This window comes from Danio aesculapii, chromosome 20 (genome assembly GCF_903798145.1).
Source record: "Danio aesculapii chromosome 20, fDanAes4.1, whole genome shotgun sequence".
NCBI lineage: Eukaryota > Metazoa > Chordata > Actinopteri > Cypriniformes > Danionidae > Danio > Danio aesculapii.
The window spans coordinates 5426464-5443348 of NC_079454.1; the positions used below are offsets into that span (position 1 = coordinate 5426464).

The 16885-nt window shown below is 36.2% G+C and overlaps 3 protein-coding genes across 5 annotated transcripts in view; 2 read left to right on the top strand and 1 right to left on the bottom strand.

Annotated features, from left to right (window-relative positions):
• mysm1 (Myb-like, SWIRM and MPN domains 1) overlaps positions 1-11927 on the bottom strand; it is a 29295-nt gene extending 17368 nt beyond the window's left edge. Inside the window, exons 1-7 of the mRNA XM_056480968.1 lie at positions 11132-11927; positions 8454-8526; positions 7495-7565; positions 7309-7374; positions 5498-5570; positions 5294-5392; positions 390-810 (exon numbers count right to left, since the gene is read on the bottom strand). Coding sequence (XP_056336943.1) covers positions 390-810; positions 5294-5392; positions 5498-5570; positions 7309-7374; positions 7495-7565; positions 8454-8526; positions 11132-11190 — 862 coding nt within the window. The 5' untranslated portion in view covers positions 11191-11927. The remainder of the gene's footprint in view (positions 1-389; positions 811-5293; positions 5393-5497; positions 5571-7308; positions 7375-7494; positions 7566-8453; positions 8527-11131) is intronic.
• Positions 1-16885, top strand: part of bpnt1 (bisphosphate nucleotidase 1) — a 70948-nt gene that overhangs the window by 40198 nt on the left and 13865 nt on the right. Inside the window, exon 2 of one of the 3 annotated variants that reach the window (XM_056480980.1) lies at positions 16151-16183. The gene's annotated coding sequence lies outside the window, so the exon portion shown is untranslated. Of the gene's footprint in view, positions 1-16079; positions 16184-16885 lie in introns of those variants that run through there. The other 2 variants (XM_056480979.1, XM_056480982.1) reach the window with 2 other exon arrangements.
• saysd1 (SAYSVFN motif domain containing 1) lies at positions 13288-14721 on the top strand. The gene is made up of 2 exons (XM_056480985.1): positions 13288-13570; positions 13650-14721. Exons 1-2 carry the CDS (start codon positions 13391-13393, stop codon positions 13962-13964), a joined length of 495 nt encoding a protein of 164 aa, XP_056336960.1. The 5' UTR covers positions 13288-13390; the 3' UTR covers positions 13965-14721.

A 16885-nucleotide genomic window follows, 5' to 3' on the forward strand; every position in this document is an offset into this window, starting at 1 on the left:
TTTACAATGACCCAAACCAAAACTTTTAAAGAGTGATAGAAGTGAGACTTTCTTTTGTCCGTTCTTCCTTGAGATGTATATTATTTTGCTATTGAAAGTAATACCATGATATTATACCGTCACCGTTCAAAAGATGAAAAATACCGTGATATTAATTTTAGGTCATATCGCCCACCCCTATTTCAACTGTATCTATGTTTCTAAATTAAGATTTAATAATGCAATTTTTATATATATATATATATATATATTACTTGTTCTGGTATTTTCTCTTTTGTTCTTGTTTCTTTAAATATAATATCACAAAAATCTAATAAATTCATTTATCTAATAAAAAAGTCATACATAAAATAAAGAATTAATTAATACTAGGTGATGTGTCAATGTACCTGCTCTTTCCGTCTCCTCCTCTCCGGTCAGGCTGTGTTTGCTTGGGCTGTCTAAATTAATAAAGGGATTCCCACTTTCCTCAACTGCTCCTGAATCAATTGAATGATGGATTTCTGTGTCTTCATTAACATCTGGATCAGCGTGTCCGTCAGCAGCAGTGCTTTCAGAAAGAGGGTGTAACCGTTCATCTACTGAACTTGGACTGAGTTCTCCGTGGTGGTTGCAGTCTGGAGAAACTGAGCGTTCTGGCTGCTTTTCAGACTGTAACTCGTTGTCGCTGAAGTCATCTGTTATATCGACATCCTCATCATCAGACAGTCTCTCGATGCGCACAGCATTGGTCAAGGCTGAGACGTGAGGCTGAATCGAGGAGACTGAAGTCACAGAGGGGGTCACTTCAGCAGCTGGTTCTGCTTTGGGCTGAAGGTCAAACACAAAATAATAAGGTTTTATACACAGTCGAGGCTGGAATTATTCATACCCCTGGCAAATTCGGACTTGTTCGAATGCAAATAAAAGCTGAGAATTTTTTTTTTCCACAATGATGCCTCCTGTACATTGTCTTATTATCTTTTGAAAGAAGCATGTGCCATCTCTGGTCAAAAAAAAAAAAACTTACTGGTTAAATAAAAGTAACTTTAAGTCAGAATTTAGCAGGTGTACGAATCGTTTCGGGCTTGACTGTACAGCTTTATGCAACAGAAAGATCACACTTCAAACTTTAAAGGGCACATAGTTTACCTCTTTTTTATGATTTAATATTAATATTATGGTTCTTCTGAGTGTGCCAGTTTAGGTTCAGTTTAAAACACAATTCAGATTTTTTATTATAACGTGTTAAAAAGTGTCATGTTGGGGGCGTGTCCACAGTTCCCTGATTTATGGGTGTGTTGCTTCACATGTAAATTAGTTTCGGCTTCCCGCCCAACGTAACAAGATGGCGGAGCCATGAGCTCACCCGCTCTGCGTTTGCAACTGGCAAGGCAGAGCTGGAGTGAGAGGTACAGCATTCAGTCGTACATATACGACTCGGACACAGACCAGGCAGAGAGTACAAAATCATATGTGTCTTTGTACAGTTTTACAGCCAACTGTGTGCTAGTTTCAAGTGCCAAGCTTGTACACCAAGACTAATAACCACGCACACTGAATTAACTTTGACTGAGGCACCGGATGCGCCTCTCGAAGCCGTGACACGGCACACCCGACACTCTCTGTGGCGCGGCAGAAACATGAAGTGTCCCGAATCGTGGCGCCACGCATTTTTGAATTCTAAACATAGGTTTCTGCAGCAGTCCGCGGCGCCCAGCCGTCGACTTGAGTGTACCCTGATAGAAACCTATGTTTAGAATTCTAAAACGCATGCTAGTTAAGATCACAGGGAGCTTCTGGGATCGCGAGAAATGCAAACGACTGAAGTATAAGGTAGACTCAATGAGAAGTACACATGTTTGCAAACCTACCTAAAGATACAACCAATAATTCCGATTAGAGCGATAATGTGGAGAATATTGCTCTTGTGTTGAGTCCAATGAGCCTTGCATCTAAAAATAGAGCAAGGGTGTTTCTTTAGTGATATCGCTTCGACTCACGCTGAAAATGGCGGACGTGAATTAACAAACTGAGGATATGATGACGCGCCTGTCAATCAATATTGGTGGGCGGGGGGACCGCACTCCTACGTCAAGTTGCGGTGGGTTTGAAAACAGCTCCAATTGGTCCACCGTTTTTTATGTTGTTAAATTGAAAAAAAAGCACTGGGTGTGCTTATATCACCCCAATATGACGGTCTATACACCATACATGCACATATGTCTGTCCAAACAGCTTGAAAAGTAGATTTTTTACCATAGGTGCCCTTTAATAAACACTCTGACTAGATCGGTCATGATGATAATTTTTTTTGTGCAATATACTGTCTCAGAAATTTTTGAAATAAGTGATACTGTTGTTTGCCAATGATTATATAAAGATTTTACAACAGCATAATAATGAAAACAGGCATAAACGCTTTCAAGGGATAAAAACGTTTCATTTAGATTCAGTATTTTCATATAAAGTAAAAAGCAAATGTCTTTGTAAAATGGCTTTATCTCACATTTATGGATGTGGACTGCAGCTTTGAAACAGAGCTCATTAGGACAACCGCTTCCAAAGAAGATGTGCGATAAATATGACGGGGTTATATATTGCCTCATCAAAATGATTGGAGTCATGTCGATATATATTTATTGTGTTATATTATTATATTTATTGATCATTGTGACGAGCCTAGCTCTGAGGATTGTTTGCCAAAGATGTGGATTACAAATAAAAATGTTAAAAAATAATGTTCAATATTATGTTTGATGTTTTCTTTGTCTATTTTTTTTTACCCTCCTCTCTGCTTGTTTAGTCTTTAGGTTTCTTATTGGTTTACCATTCTGTCCATCATCATTATGACGAAGTCGGTTCCACCAATCCCAGGACGAGCGGCCAGGATTTAAAGCCCCGTCAGACCAGTGTGTGAGGTGCGCTCTGCCTCGGCGTACCATTTGTGCTCCACGCAATTTGATTGTGCTATGCTTCGGCTGTTTAGTGATTTATTATCTGAGTTTACTGTGATAATTCGAGTTTGCTTGTTGAACTTCGTTGGCTTTAAGTAACATAATGTGATGGTTGTTGTGTGGTTCTAAACTAAGCTTTGACCGTTTTATCCGGTTTGTTTTAGTTTAGATTGATGTTTTGTTAGATTAGTTTGAGTGTGTTGCCAGTTGTGTATTTTGAGTTTTGTAGCTTTAATTAGTTTAGTTCGGGTGTCGTATACACTGAAGATTTCGTGATTTATTTGTATTTATTTTTGACGCCTAGTTTAGACTTTAGTTTTAAGGATCGTTTTGTTTTGTTAATTTCTTTGATTTGGCTTACACTCGTTGTTTTTGTTTAAAGATAATTATAAATGTTTCTTTCTTTCTTTTTTCCTCTCCAATTCCTGTTCAACTATTGAGTAAAAGGCTTAAATAGAGAATTGATTCTTGCCTCATCCTTGATCTATCGCACACATTACACCTCTCACTTAAATGTTACAGCATCCCACTAAAACATCTTAAAAATGTAACATTCAAATTCTTGCACTAACTATTTTCCCCCTTCATGAGAATTCAATGTATTGTCTATAGCTACAGTTATAAAACAGTATTACTAAAGCATAGTTTTTGACTTGCATTTTATGAATCCCAAGAACCACGGCTTTATCTAAAAATCTTCTATGTTCTGCACGAGAACAAAAACCACAACATCTTGGATGGTCTGAGGGTTAGTCAATTAATAGCAAATTAGAATTTTTATTTCATTTTTCACTGTCACACAGTCAAAAAAAAGGCGCAGTAGGTTGTGCTGTCGCCTCATAGCAAGAAGGTCGCTGGTTCGAGCCTCGGCTGGGTCAATTGGCATTTCTGTGTGGAGTTTGCATGTTCTCCCTGCGTTCGGGTGCTCCGGTTTCCCCCACAGTCCAAAGACATGCAGTACAGGTGAATTGGGTAGGCTAAATTGTCCTTAGTGTATGTGTGTGAATGAGTGTGTATGGATGTTTCCAAGATATGGGATGCGGGGGAAGAGCATCCGCTGCGTAAAAATGTGCTGGATAAGTTGGCGGTTCATTCTGTTGTGGTGACCCCTGATTAATAAAGGGACTAAGCCGAAAAGAAAATGAATGAATGAATGAAACAACACAATTCTTGAGATTTCATTGGGACAAATTAATATTTTACGTTTAATCCACATAATTTTTTTGCAAGTGTTAAGTTAACCATGAATGAATTGAGTGGAACTCTGTATTTTTTACAGCGCAGCACGTTATTTCTAAAACTGAAACACTGACAGTTTTTTCTCCACCCAATAGATGGCAGCATTCTGCCTCTAACACCTAGATTCATCTCAAGAAACTATTTGTATTTATTTAGATCAGTATTACAGTGATTTCTTTAGTGGAAGCGTAATATTTTAGGCAAGCTAATAGTATTATTGTTGATTTTTGAGGGTAAATGGGTTAAAAAAGTAAGTAATATCTCCCAAATCATAGCATAAATAAACGAGAAGTAAACAAAGGAAATGATTTATAATTTATGTAATTAAAAATGTATTTTGTTTGATAATCACTCAATTAATGACAGACTAAAAGTTGCAGAGATAAGCAGTGCATAAGGGTTAATAGACTACCCCTAATATCAACACATACAGTGCTCAGCATACATGAGTACACCCCCCACAAATCTCTCATTTAAATTAATATTTATATTAATCAATATTAATATTTTCTAAATGATGCTTTACAATATTATATTTGTGTGTATACATTAGTTTAGTCAGTACTGAAGCCGAACCTGGAGCTTATCTAACAAAATAACTTTAACAATAACATTAACATTATAATAATATAACATTATACAATATTATAATAATATCATTAACAAATAATGGTTCAAAATTAGTAGCCCAAATTTATATGTTTGGAAAAATATTAAATACAATTTTTAAAAATAGCAAAAATCAAGAGAAACACAACATATCTGAAAGTTGTAGGTTGCAATTTATTTTTGCAATATTTTGTTTGAATTTAAATGTATTATCTTTCCATTTCTAAATATGTTTGGTGACTAAAATATTATTTTAATAAATATATCTGTTTTGTTCAAATGCACCAATATATATATATTACCCATATTCACTGAGAAATAGGTACAAATATTCATTTTCAAAACGGGGTGTACTCATATATGCTGAGCACTGCTTCTAATCAAAAAACATGACAGATATACAATTGAATTTCTGAATTCCAAAAATTGAATTTGTTTAATCCAACAGGAAGGTCCTAATTCATTAAAAAATGTGTCTTTTAATGTGGTCACGTGGGCTAAAGTCATACCTTATTTTTGAAGTACTGCTTAGCATAGCTCTTCACTTGTAGAACTGTCCTAGTGCCAATTAGTTTTGCAATCTTAGTCCATCTGCGGCCAAACTGAGCCTAGAAACCATAAAAAAAAGTTACATTTATTACCTCTTATGAAAGCGGAGCATTGTTTCCACAGTTTTTATTTTTGTGTGTGTGTTTTTTTTTTGTTTTATTTACCAGTCCTTTCTCAAAGAGTTCTTTTTCCTCTTCTGCCCAACGAGTTTGTGCTGCAGAACTCTTTACCAGTGGCCTACAAATAAGCATAAGTAAATGAATGCATTTAGATATTTTACCATTTAAAAGCTTTTGAAATTGAAATTATATTATCAATATTTATAATTTCATTATCTGATTTTATTTTGTGATAATAAAGTTGAATTTTCAGCATCATTACTCCAGACTTCATTGTCACATGATCTCATTCTCATGTGCTATTTTGATGAAAAAAAGGTTTTCTTCTTATTATTATTATCATTTTTTGTTGTTGTTGTTGTTGTTGTTGTTGTTGTTGTTGTTGTTGTTGTTGTTGTTGTTGTTAAGATCAGTTGTGCTGGTTAATAATTTTGTGGAAAATATGATAAATTGTTTTCATAACTATTTGCTGAATACAAAGTTCAACAAGCAGCAACTATATACACCAATATGCAGGGCTTGACATTAACTTTTTTGATCACCAGCCACTGTGGCTAGTAGATTTCCAACATTACTAGCCACTTGCCATTTACACTAGCCACAATTTTATTTCGGGAAAATGTATTTTATACACATAAATATGACTTTGACATGCTAAAATGACTTGATTTAGATTTTGCTTTATCTCCACGTGCCTCCTCATTCATTTCACTTTTTGTGTGTCGTGTATGAGCTTCCTCAATAATGAGCAAATGGGTCATGGTTTCACAGTATTACAATTAGTTTTTATTTCACATCATTTCAGAGCTCAAAATGAAGGATTTCCTAAATTTATCTCTGAGCACACCAAACATAAACAATGAATTATTTCTTAGCCACAAATTTTTAAATGTGTCAAAACAAGCAAATAAATAGCTGTATAATATACTTTTTAACAAAGCATATGCACAGTAATCTGTCCTGGCTAAAGGTCCCAGATCAGCAGTTAACTCCACATAAATGGGGAGTTAATCTCCCATTAAAGCAATGTTATTGTAAAAAATGATAATTAAACCATATTAACACAAAAGAAAGCGGTTAAAAAACTTACGGTGTGATGAAAGGATGATCACACACACTGGGTTAACGTTAGACCCAAAAATAATCTGTTCAAAGAATGGTTAAAGCGACAGCAACTGGCGCTGCTTATAATAAGTCAAATCTGGAACTCTTGAAAGCAGCAAGACTGTGGGTGCATGTTCATCACTTTTTGTCTAGTCTATTTGAAAGAGAACCGATCGCATCAGTTGTGTTTATAGACACAGTTGCTTCACGCAAGGAAACAGGAGCGCGCATGCTTTTTAAAGAGGCGCGCATCACATCAGGTTTTAGCGCGAGTGATTATTCTCTCATTCAGTATTCTCCTGCTTTCTATTGCTCGCGCAAACATAATTATTTCGTGTTGCTTCTCAATTCTAAGATCGCCTTTGCATGCATATTGGACCATTCTTATTGTCGAACCCTGCTTTTAAGAATTATTATCTGGGAAAAGTATTTTCAACCAGCCAAAGTGGCTAGTGGGAGTATCTGTCTTACCCGCCAGCACTGAAATCTACCCGCATTTGGCGGGTGTTAATGTCAAGCCCTGCTAATATGCAATAACAATAAACAATTTGTCCATTTATCCATTTTCAAATCGCATTGACGACATGTTTTCAAATTATATTTAAAGTCACTTTGGATCAAATTAATGTGTTCTTGCTAATTAAATGTATTATTTGTTTTATTTAAAAAAACATCCTTCTCATACTTTCCAATGATATTGTAGCTGTTTACATATTCATGAAGATAAATGGATAAAAATCAATAAATCTCACTTTTTGACTTTAGTCTTCTCATTTGTCCAGGCCACCTTCGGTGCTTTCTTACTGGCAAAATAATACCTTCATTTATTAAGAAAACAACAAGTGCTTTTAATGAAGAATGATCATATTAGTAAACATTAAAGGATGTTGAAATCAAATAGGGGTCATGGGTGTGCTGTTGTGAATAGTGAAGGATACTGTTCTTCCAGCAGCATGCTCTCGATGACCTGCCTGTTCTCATCGCTGATGGAGCTGTCCAGAGTCCACGGCTGAACACACACACAAACAAACAAACAAACAAACACAAAAATACATCAAAAATAGCTCCAGAGTTATTTCATGAAGCACATCTTGGACCTCTATGCAAGGTTCACCCCTCTGAAGCTGGTTTTCACAACCTACAAAAAGCGGTGCTAGGTCCACTTCTCAATTACAAGTAGGCCTGTCACAATTATTTATTTATCATCTGATTGTGATTATTTGAGGCAACTGTGTAAATTGTGAAGTTTAAACTTTAAATAATGTGCAATGTATGTAACAGTCAAGAAAAACACTCTTATTCTTAACCGTGATGTTATGACAACACTTTCTTATGTCTTAAAGGGACAGTTCACCCAAAAATGAACCTTGTTCAAAAATGAACCTTGTTCAAACCTTGATTTTTGAACCTTGTTCAAAAATGAACCTCCACCTGTTCCAAACCTTTTTTTTTTTTAAACACAAAGGATGATATACTGAAGAATTGTAGGGGGAGGAAACAGCCAGAGATTTAGTTTGTTTGTTTGTTTGTTTCTACTACAGATGTCAATCACTGCTTCTCTCCAACATTCTTCAAAATATCTTGTTTTGTGTTCAACAGAAGAAAGAAATTCATTAAAAGTTTAGACCCACTTCAGTGTGAGTAAATGGTGAGGAAGTTTAGATTTTTTGGGGTGAGATATCCTTCGCACGTGTCTTCCTTCCTCATATTTTTTGTATATGTTGTATTATATTAAATCTGGGCTCCAGACTCCTACCCCATGATCACACCATATTGCAATTGTCATGCACCCTTTTCTTTTATAGCAATCATAATGGTCTTGCATATTGATGAACTGATCTGAACTGTACATGAGCTGATCCTGCAAATCTCATATATAAAATATATGTATGTATACCAGTACGCTGCTGTTTGTCTTCCAGGCGGACTGTAAATACTGATCCTGGAGAATCTCAGCACTGCTCAGGTCACTGTAAAGACAGCATACAAACATACACTGTTGAGACTACAAGAGAATAAAACATCACAAATCACAATACCACACAATAATACACATGAAAAGTTGATCATGTAAATATACATATAAAACGCAATACAATCAACTCTATTGTAATTAATGAATACGTTTTCAATATTTTTTATTCAAGCTATTTATTGCTTCTGCACCTCAGATAGCAGTAATTTAGATTCTTATTGTTATGCCTCATTCACACTAGCAGCAACTTTGTAGCTCCCTGTCGCTCTGGGTGGCAATCTGCTGCAAACGCAAGTCTGTATATGTCTACAGGACGGAGAATACAATCAGCCTTTGAGCGAGCTGAAAGATGATCATGTGAGCTCTACCGGTGCTCCTATTGGCTGTCGCTCAAGAAAGTCGCTCTTCATTTGCATAAAGTTGAAGGATTCGCAACTTTGTCGCAATGCTCGACACGCCCACCTGGTCGCCAATGGTCGCTGTCGCTCACATAGACGGAGGCCGCCAGAAGTCGCTCGAAATGAGCGGACGCTTGTCGATTTTCCACTACGAGTCGCTCATAGTGTGAATGAGGCTTTATTGTTATTATTGTTGTTATTCTTTTTAAGCTCACGAACGGTTGTGTAAAAATGTCAGTATGTGACTTTGTATGTGACAAATAAAATTTGATTTGAATTTATTTTTAAAACATAAACCAATATCCAGAAACATTTAGATTAAAATCAAAAAATATATTTTTCCATAAGACAATGAAAATTATGGCGTAGTTGTGTGTTTGTTTAAAAGAAACGGGTAAAAAAAAGTACAAAATATCTGCACAAACGCAAAGTTGAGAAGTGACTGTATCTGTACCTGAATAGTGAATACCTGAAAACTATAATTCACTTTTGTCTTTGCTGTATTTTATACATCTATGATTGTAATTTATTTGTTTTACGTTATTCGAGATTCACTCCTCTACAAAATCCCCCCCAATCAATCCAAATAAACCTGTTAAATAATCTGGTGAAATTGTATTCACATCGCAATATATATCACAGAAATACTAAATACTGTAACGTCAGATTTTTCCAATATCGCGCAGCTCTAATTCAAGTATACAGATATTTGTTAAACTAATTTCCATGACTTTTCTAAAGCTTTGTGGGTTTTTATGTTTTTCAAAAAACTTTTCCAGGCCTGAAAAATGCCATGTCAAAATTATGACTTTTTCAGGTTTTCCATGACTGTATGAACCCTGTCTTTTGGAGCACACTAGCAAAAACTTTTTATTTTAATTAACCGAGACCTTTAAGGACAGACTTGAACCTCAGATATGAAGAATCATCTGTCTGATGACAGTAATACAGTTTCTAAAGTTTTACTGACTGTACAAAATTACACCATAAAAGGTTGGTGTAACTTTATCAGCTGTTAGAAAAATAATTTAATTACTTTAAGAATATTTTGCTTAAACAGGGAAAGTAATTGTATCGTAGTGATTTTATGTCCAGACGTCAGAAGTAAAAGTATTGTGGTCATTCTTTTGAATCTTCAGTGCAGTCTTGCCTAACAAACTAATACTACAAGTGAATTAAAGTACAGGCAACACAAGGAGGGCAGATATTCAATTATTTTCTTCAATAATCGTCAGCTTTTTTGTTATTTGCAGTGAAAAAGAGCTTAAACTGCTGTGACTAATGTGCTGTAGACTATTTTGAGGGATGTAAACAATAACAATGGTCCTAACGTATTTCCTCCCTACTAAAAAATCCAGCTTAAACCAGCCTGGGCTGGTTGGCTGGTTTTAGCTGGTCAACCAGCCTGGTTTTAGAGGGGTTTTGGCCATTTCCAGGCTGGTTTCCAGCCATTTCCAGCCTGGTCTTAGCTGGTCAGGCTGGAAAATGACCAGCTAAATCCAGCTAAAACCAGCTTGACCAGCCAAAACCAGCTATGTCCAGTTTAAACCAGGCTGGTCAAGCTGGTTTTAGCTGGTCATTTTCTAGCCTGACCAGCTAAGACCAGGCTGGAAATGACTGGAAAACAGCCTGGAAATGGCCAAAACCCCTCTAAAACCAGGCTGGTCAACCAGCTAAAACCAGCAAACCAGCCTAGGCTGGTTTAAGATGGATTTTTCAGCAGGGAGCTGTTTTACATTTTTAATTTCCATAGCTTTCAAGAATTATAAAAGGCCCACATATTGATAAATAAAGTTATGACAGCTGTTTTAACGTTGAGATATGATTTAATTGCCTCTTATTACAGTTATTAAAATAGTTTGACAACAAGCAGGAAATGTTCATGGTTTAATGGTATCACCACATTGAAATGGTCTATAACTGCTTACTGAACAGATTATGCTAGAGTATAATTATATAATAATAAGCGTGTAATACTATCTTAGTAACAAAGATGCTGAAATAATGTAACTTATAATATGAAATATGAATAATGTAACTGTTCAAACAACTGTTCACATAACGTTAACTACAGCAGCTCATATTCATCCTGTCAGTCGCTTTTCTGTCTCGTTTTTTTTCCTCACCCATGAAGTAAATTATGTTAAAGCACGCGTCTGTGATATTCCCCAGAAATCTGGAAAAGAGAGAATAAACACCTACCCGACAATTTCATCACATTCATCTCCCTCGATGTCAACAACATCCAGCTCATCAGCCATATTTGTGGCGGAAGTGAGAGAGGAGAGCGAGTGTGTGGAGAGAGGAGTGACTGATACAGCGCCTCTCACTGGCAGGAGGGCGATATTGATACTCTAAAATTATATTTCTCTTCTGGTTCAATGTGATATAATCTATGTTTCTTTATTATTAAATAACATTATTATTTAGTTTGACAGCAAAATTAAGTATATATTTTTTGTCATTATTATATTTATATCTGTATAACCTAGAATAGGTGACGTAGGCAGTGCAGTCGCCTCACAGCAAGAAGGTCACTGGTTCGAGCCTCAGCTGGGTCAGTTGGCGTTTCTGTGTGAAGTTTGTATGTTCTCCCCGCATTTGCGTGGATTTCTTCTGGGTGCTCCGGTTTCCCCCCAGTCCAAAGACATGCGGTACAAGTGAATTGGGTAGGCTAAATTGTCTGTAGTGTATGAGTGTGAATGAGTGTGTGTGGATGTTTCCCAGTGATGGGTTGCGGCTGGAAGGGCAGCCGCTGCTTAAAACATATGCTGGATAAGTTGGCGGTTCATTCCGCTGTGGTTGCCCCAGATTAGTAAAGGGACTAAGCCGAAAAGAAAATGAATGAATGAATAATGAACACTACCAATGCAACACTCTCAATACCCATAATGGCTTTCTAAAAGTTTACATACTAAATAATTATTCACAGTGTTTTGAAGTGGCCACATTAACAATATCATGTTCGTTATCACAATGAATTACTGAACATTCGACACATCTAGTACAAATCTGCACAAACAATAACACAAGCACAGAATAATCCCTAACAGATCCAGCAAAACAGTACAGAGGTAAAACATTTATTTAAAGTAAGTGTATATTAAAAAGGAAAAAATAGATTAATAAAAGCAAATAAAATATCAGGCGTAGAACTGAATAAAATAGACATTAAAAGCAGTAGGCCTATATAGAGAATAAAAATAATATAGTGTAATGATAATTAAAGAAACAACTAATTACTGGGCTGCACGGTGGCGCAGTGGGTTGTACAATCATCTCACAGCAAGAAGGTCGCTGGTTCGAGCCTCGGCTGGGGTTTCTGTGTGGAGTTTGCATGTTCGCCCTATGTTAACGTGGGTTTCCTGCGGGTGCTCCAGTTTCCCCAACAAGTCCAAAGACATGCGCTATAGGTGAATTGGGTCAGCTAAACTGTCCGTAGTATATGTGTGTGAATGAGTGTGTATGGATGTTTCACAGTACTGGGTTGCAGCTGGGAGGGCATCCGCTGCGTAAAACCTGTGCTGGATAAGTTGGCGGTTCATTCCGCTGTGTCGACCCCTGATTAATAAAGGGACTAAGCCAAAAAGAAAATGAATGAATGAAAAAATTGATCACACAAGCAAATACATTATGATTGTCAATACATTGATAACCCTGATTAATAGTCCAAACAGTTTTTCTTATGGGAAGTTATTATGATTAGCCAAAATTAGAATATCCTACTGGAGTAAAGAATACCTTAAATCAGGGCTGTCAAACTCAATTCCTGGAGGGCCGCAGCCCTGCACAGCCCTGCACAGTATAGTTCCAACCCTGCTTCAACACACTTGAAGAATTCGAACAAGCCAGAAGGACTCAATTAGTTTGATCGGGTGCGTTTAATTAGGGTTGGAACCAGAGTAGAGCTGCGGCCATCACGGAACTGAGTTTGACATGGGCGCACTAGAGCAGTGTTTCCCAACCCTGTTCCTGAAGGCACATTTTCAACCTCTCCCTAATCAAACACACCTGAATCAACTCATCAAAAGATTAGAAGAGACTCCAAAACCTGAAGTTAATGGGTCAGATAAGTGAGGCATTCAAAATATGTACTGTTGGTGTTCCTCCAGGAACAGGGTTGGGAAACACTGCACTAGAGAATAATTAGAGCTCGCTTACACATATTTATGTACTTATTAATCTTTGAAATTGATAAACCTTAACAATAAGGTGTTTTAAACTTTACATTTAAACAAACAAAAATAATTTAAATGCGATTAGGCTTTATTGAGGAGCAGCTCTTTTTGAGCCACCAAGCGCCCCCTAGAGGTATAATCCGTTGCATGTCATAGTAAACAAACCAGGCCATTGGACGATCAGTGAAAATGTATTACGGAAGTCTGGTAAATACTGACACGTGAACTTCCAGATTTGTGTCATTATTCGACTCGTTTTTGTCTAATCTTTCAACTATGAAACATGGAGCACAAGCTGGCTGAATTCAGAGCCCGAAAGAAAGCGCAGACTGACGGGATGAAACCTGCTGAACGTGTCATCCAGAGTGAAATGAAAGCAAAAGTCGACGATTCTCCACCGGTGGTGTGTGATGAGAAACCTGAGCAGAATCCAGACACCGGCCCCCAGACTCCACACACAGAGGTCTGAACACCATTGAGAGAAATAAAGAGCTGCTTAACCATGTCACTGTGTCCAAATGTAATGTTTTCTGTCATTTTAGGATTACATTAATCGTTTGCTGGACACTGCACTGGGCCGCAGGTTTCATCGTCTGGCCCCTCATCTGACCCTGTTGAAAGTGCTTCTGTGGCTCGTGCTGTTGGGACTTTTTGCAGAGCTTGGGTTTGGCTTGGCATTTTTTCTCATATCATTGTTTTACTGGCTCTACGAGGGCTTTCGGACCCCAAAAGCCAGACAACCTGGAGAAATGAGTGCATATTCTGTGTTTAACCCTGACTGTCAGCCTATCCTGGGAACTTTAACAGCCGAACAACTGGAAGGAGAGCTGGGATACAGACCGATGGCCAACAGATGAACGCATATTTGAAAGGAAATCTCTCTCTGGACAATAAAGAAAACTGCTTGGGAGTCGGGACACTTATTTGCATTATATTAATGTATCTTGGTTTTTAAGTGAAGTACTTGTATTCACATAAATACATTCTGAACTTTATTAATATAAAGAATTACACACCCTTCATAATGCCATGATTACATAAGTTTATTCACATTTCACATCCAGCAATTGAATTAAAAAATGTATAATAAATGATCATAAAATCTTTGTTGTTCAAACTAATTTAGAGTTCAGTTGTAGAACTACAGCACTTTGATGAGTGGATGCAGATTACACCTCTTCAGATTGATAGACAACAAAAAGATCCCATTAAAGGGATGGTTCACACACAAAAAATGATAATATAGCCACTATTTACTCACCCTTAAGTGGTTCCAAACCTCTATGAGTTTTTTTTCTGTTGAACACAAAAGAAGATATTTTGAAGAATGTTAAAAACCTGTAACCATTGACATCCATAGTCGGAAAGACAACAATTGTGAAAGTGTTTTTTTTCTTTTGTGTTTAACATTAGTTAAATCATTTTCTTTTCGATTTAGTCTGTTTATTAATTTAGGGGTCACCACAGCCAGGACTCAGAACCAGCAACCTTCTTGCTGTGAGGCGACATCGTGCTGCCCTTGTTTGACAGATAAAAAAAAATTGAAACAGGCCTGTGATAAGTGAAGATTGAATAAATAATGACAGAATTTTTTACTTTTGGGTGATTTTATTCCTTTGAGAGTTTCTTTAAATGGTGACAATGTTCCTCAAAATGTTTTTTCTCCATTTGTAAAAATATTACATGCAGACAACGATCCCAGTTCATAGTTTTGTAGTTCGCCAATCTTGTTTTGGTTGTCCAGTACTTGCCCATACACATATTACTAGACCCACACGGAATCTGTGCACGCAAAAATCCACAGATTTTTAGCCCATTGAGTCTATTAATTTACTTGTGTGTGTAAATTTATATTTATTCAGGTTTTTTTTTTATTAATTTCAGTAATATTATTGACTGATATGGAAGTGATTCATTTGATTTATGTACAATACAGTTTGTGAAGTCATATTTTAGTCTTTTAGTAGATATATGAGAGACTTTGTTTACCAAATAAGTAGCTCTAGATGGATTTGCATTGTAAACATAACTTAGAAAGCTTTTATTTTTTATTTCATATATTAAGTTTTTAGTTTTTAATTCCGCATAAATCCACAGATTTTTTTTCACAAAATTCTCTGCAGAAACAGCAAAAATCTGGCCCTACATCCCTTACATAAAAAATTATATATATATATATTCAAATTATACTATATATATATTCAAATTATACTATATATAGGTGTCCGTGGGGTCTTAAAAAATATTAAAAGTTGATAAATCAATTTAGAGAAATTTAAGGCTATTTTACGAGGTATTAAATTTTGTATCAGTATGCAAAATTTGCCCGAATTTAATCTTTGAATATTGGGATGCTGTGTAGTTTAGTTTATGAAGTCAAACAAATCCTGTTAGATTTGACATCACACTGCTTTGTTTACTGCAGTAACACTGTTATTCCTGCTGCTGTAAAGGCGCCACCTGCTGGATTAACATTTTTATTCGGTATATAAATACAGTTTCAGTTTAAGATTCGTTTCTTGCAATCAGCATTCAGTAAATGTACTGCAAGTTAAAATGTCGGCAATGTTACTGGCTGAAACCTGACGTGGTGATGAGGTCCTAAAACGTAAGCAAAGAGTCTTAAAAGGTATTGAGTTTCAATCTCTGATTCCTGTATATACCCTGTACACACACACACACACACACACACATATATATGTGTGTGTGTGTGTGCGTGTGTGCGTGTGTGTGTGTGTCAATTATGACCAATTATGTTTTCCGACATGTGTATGTGTAAAGGATTTCTCTCTTTCTCATAGTACCACGAATGATAAATTTACATATACACTGTTACTTCAAACCATAGACTGTAAAATATTACCCGTATAATTACTTTACTCAATATTGTAAGAGTTTTGCGTAAGCTACGCAATTTCTTTAAAAAGAAAGTAACTCAACGGGCACTAAGACGCTACAAGAGGCGAAATAACAGGACGCTGTTGTGCACGACGCCGAGTGCGCCTTCCGGATCAGGAGATTGTCAGTGTTGAACCTGAACCCCGGACCACCCGTTGGACACGGACTGCGATCAAAAGTAAGATATAATACACAATTATAGAATAAATGCTGCTAAATGTCTGTCTTCGCCGAAGTCTTACACGACATCAATACAGGAATGAATGACGAGTAATGGCTTTGCACTAACTGTTAGCGATTTTTGCAACTACTGTTATTTAAAATAACCCCCATTACTATTTGTAAATGATAAATATGGCTATGAGAGCTTTGGCCACGAATGGTAATTTAACAGATGTTGGTGTCTTGGTGCTTAGTTAAGAAGGATCTTCACCAGTGCAACAACGATCAGATTCCCCCGCCGTTCATAGATATATTTATTATTCATTAACCACAGTTGATACGTATTGTCAAGGTTGATACACTTTATCATTGTGATATGTGACGAAATGTCACTGATTTTAACTAGTGCTGGTGAACAAATTAGGCTACTCAATTGAAAATATATTATATTATCATTGTGTAATTGTGTAAATTATTATTTTAACTTTTAAAACTACTATATATATATATATATATATATATATATATATATATATATATATATATAGATAGATATGTATATATTATTTTATTTTTTTAACAATCCTAGCATTAACTTTACTATGAAAAAAATGGTTTCAGCTTAAATTTCAAGACTGAAATTTAATAAACTGAAGAGAATTGTCAGTAAACTACATTTGACGTGTCAATGCACCACAAAACCAGTCATAAGTGTAAT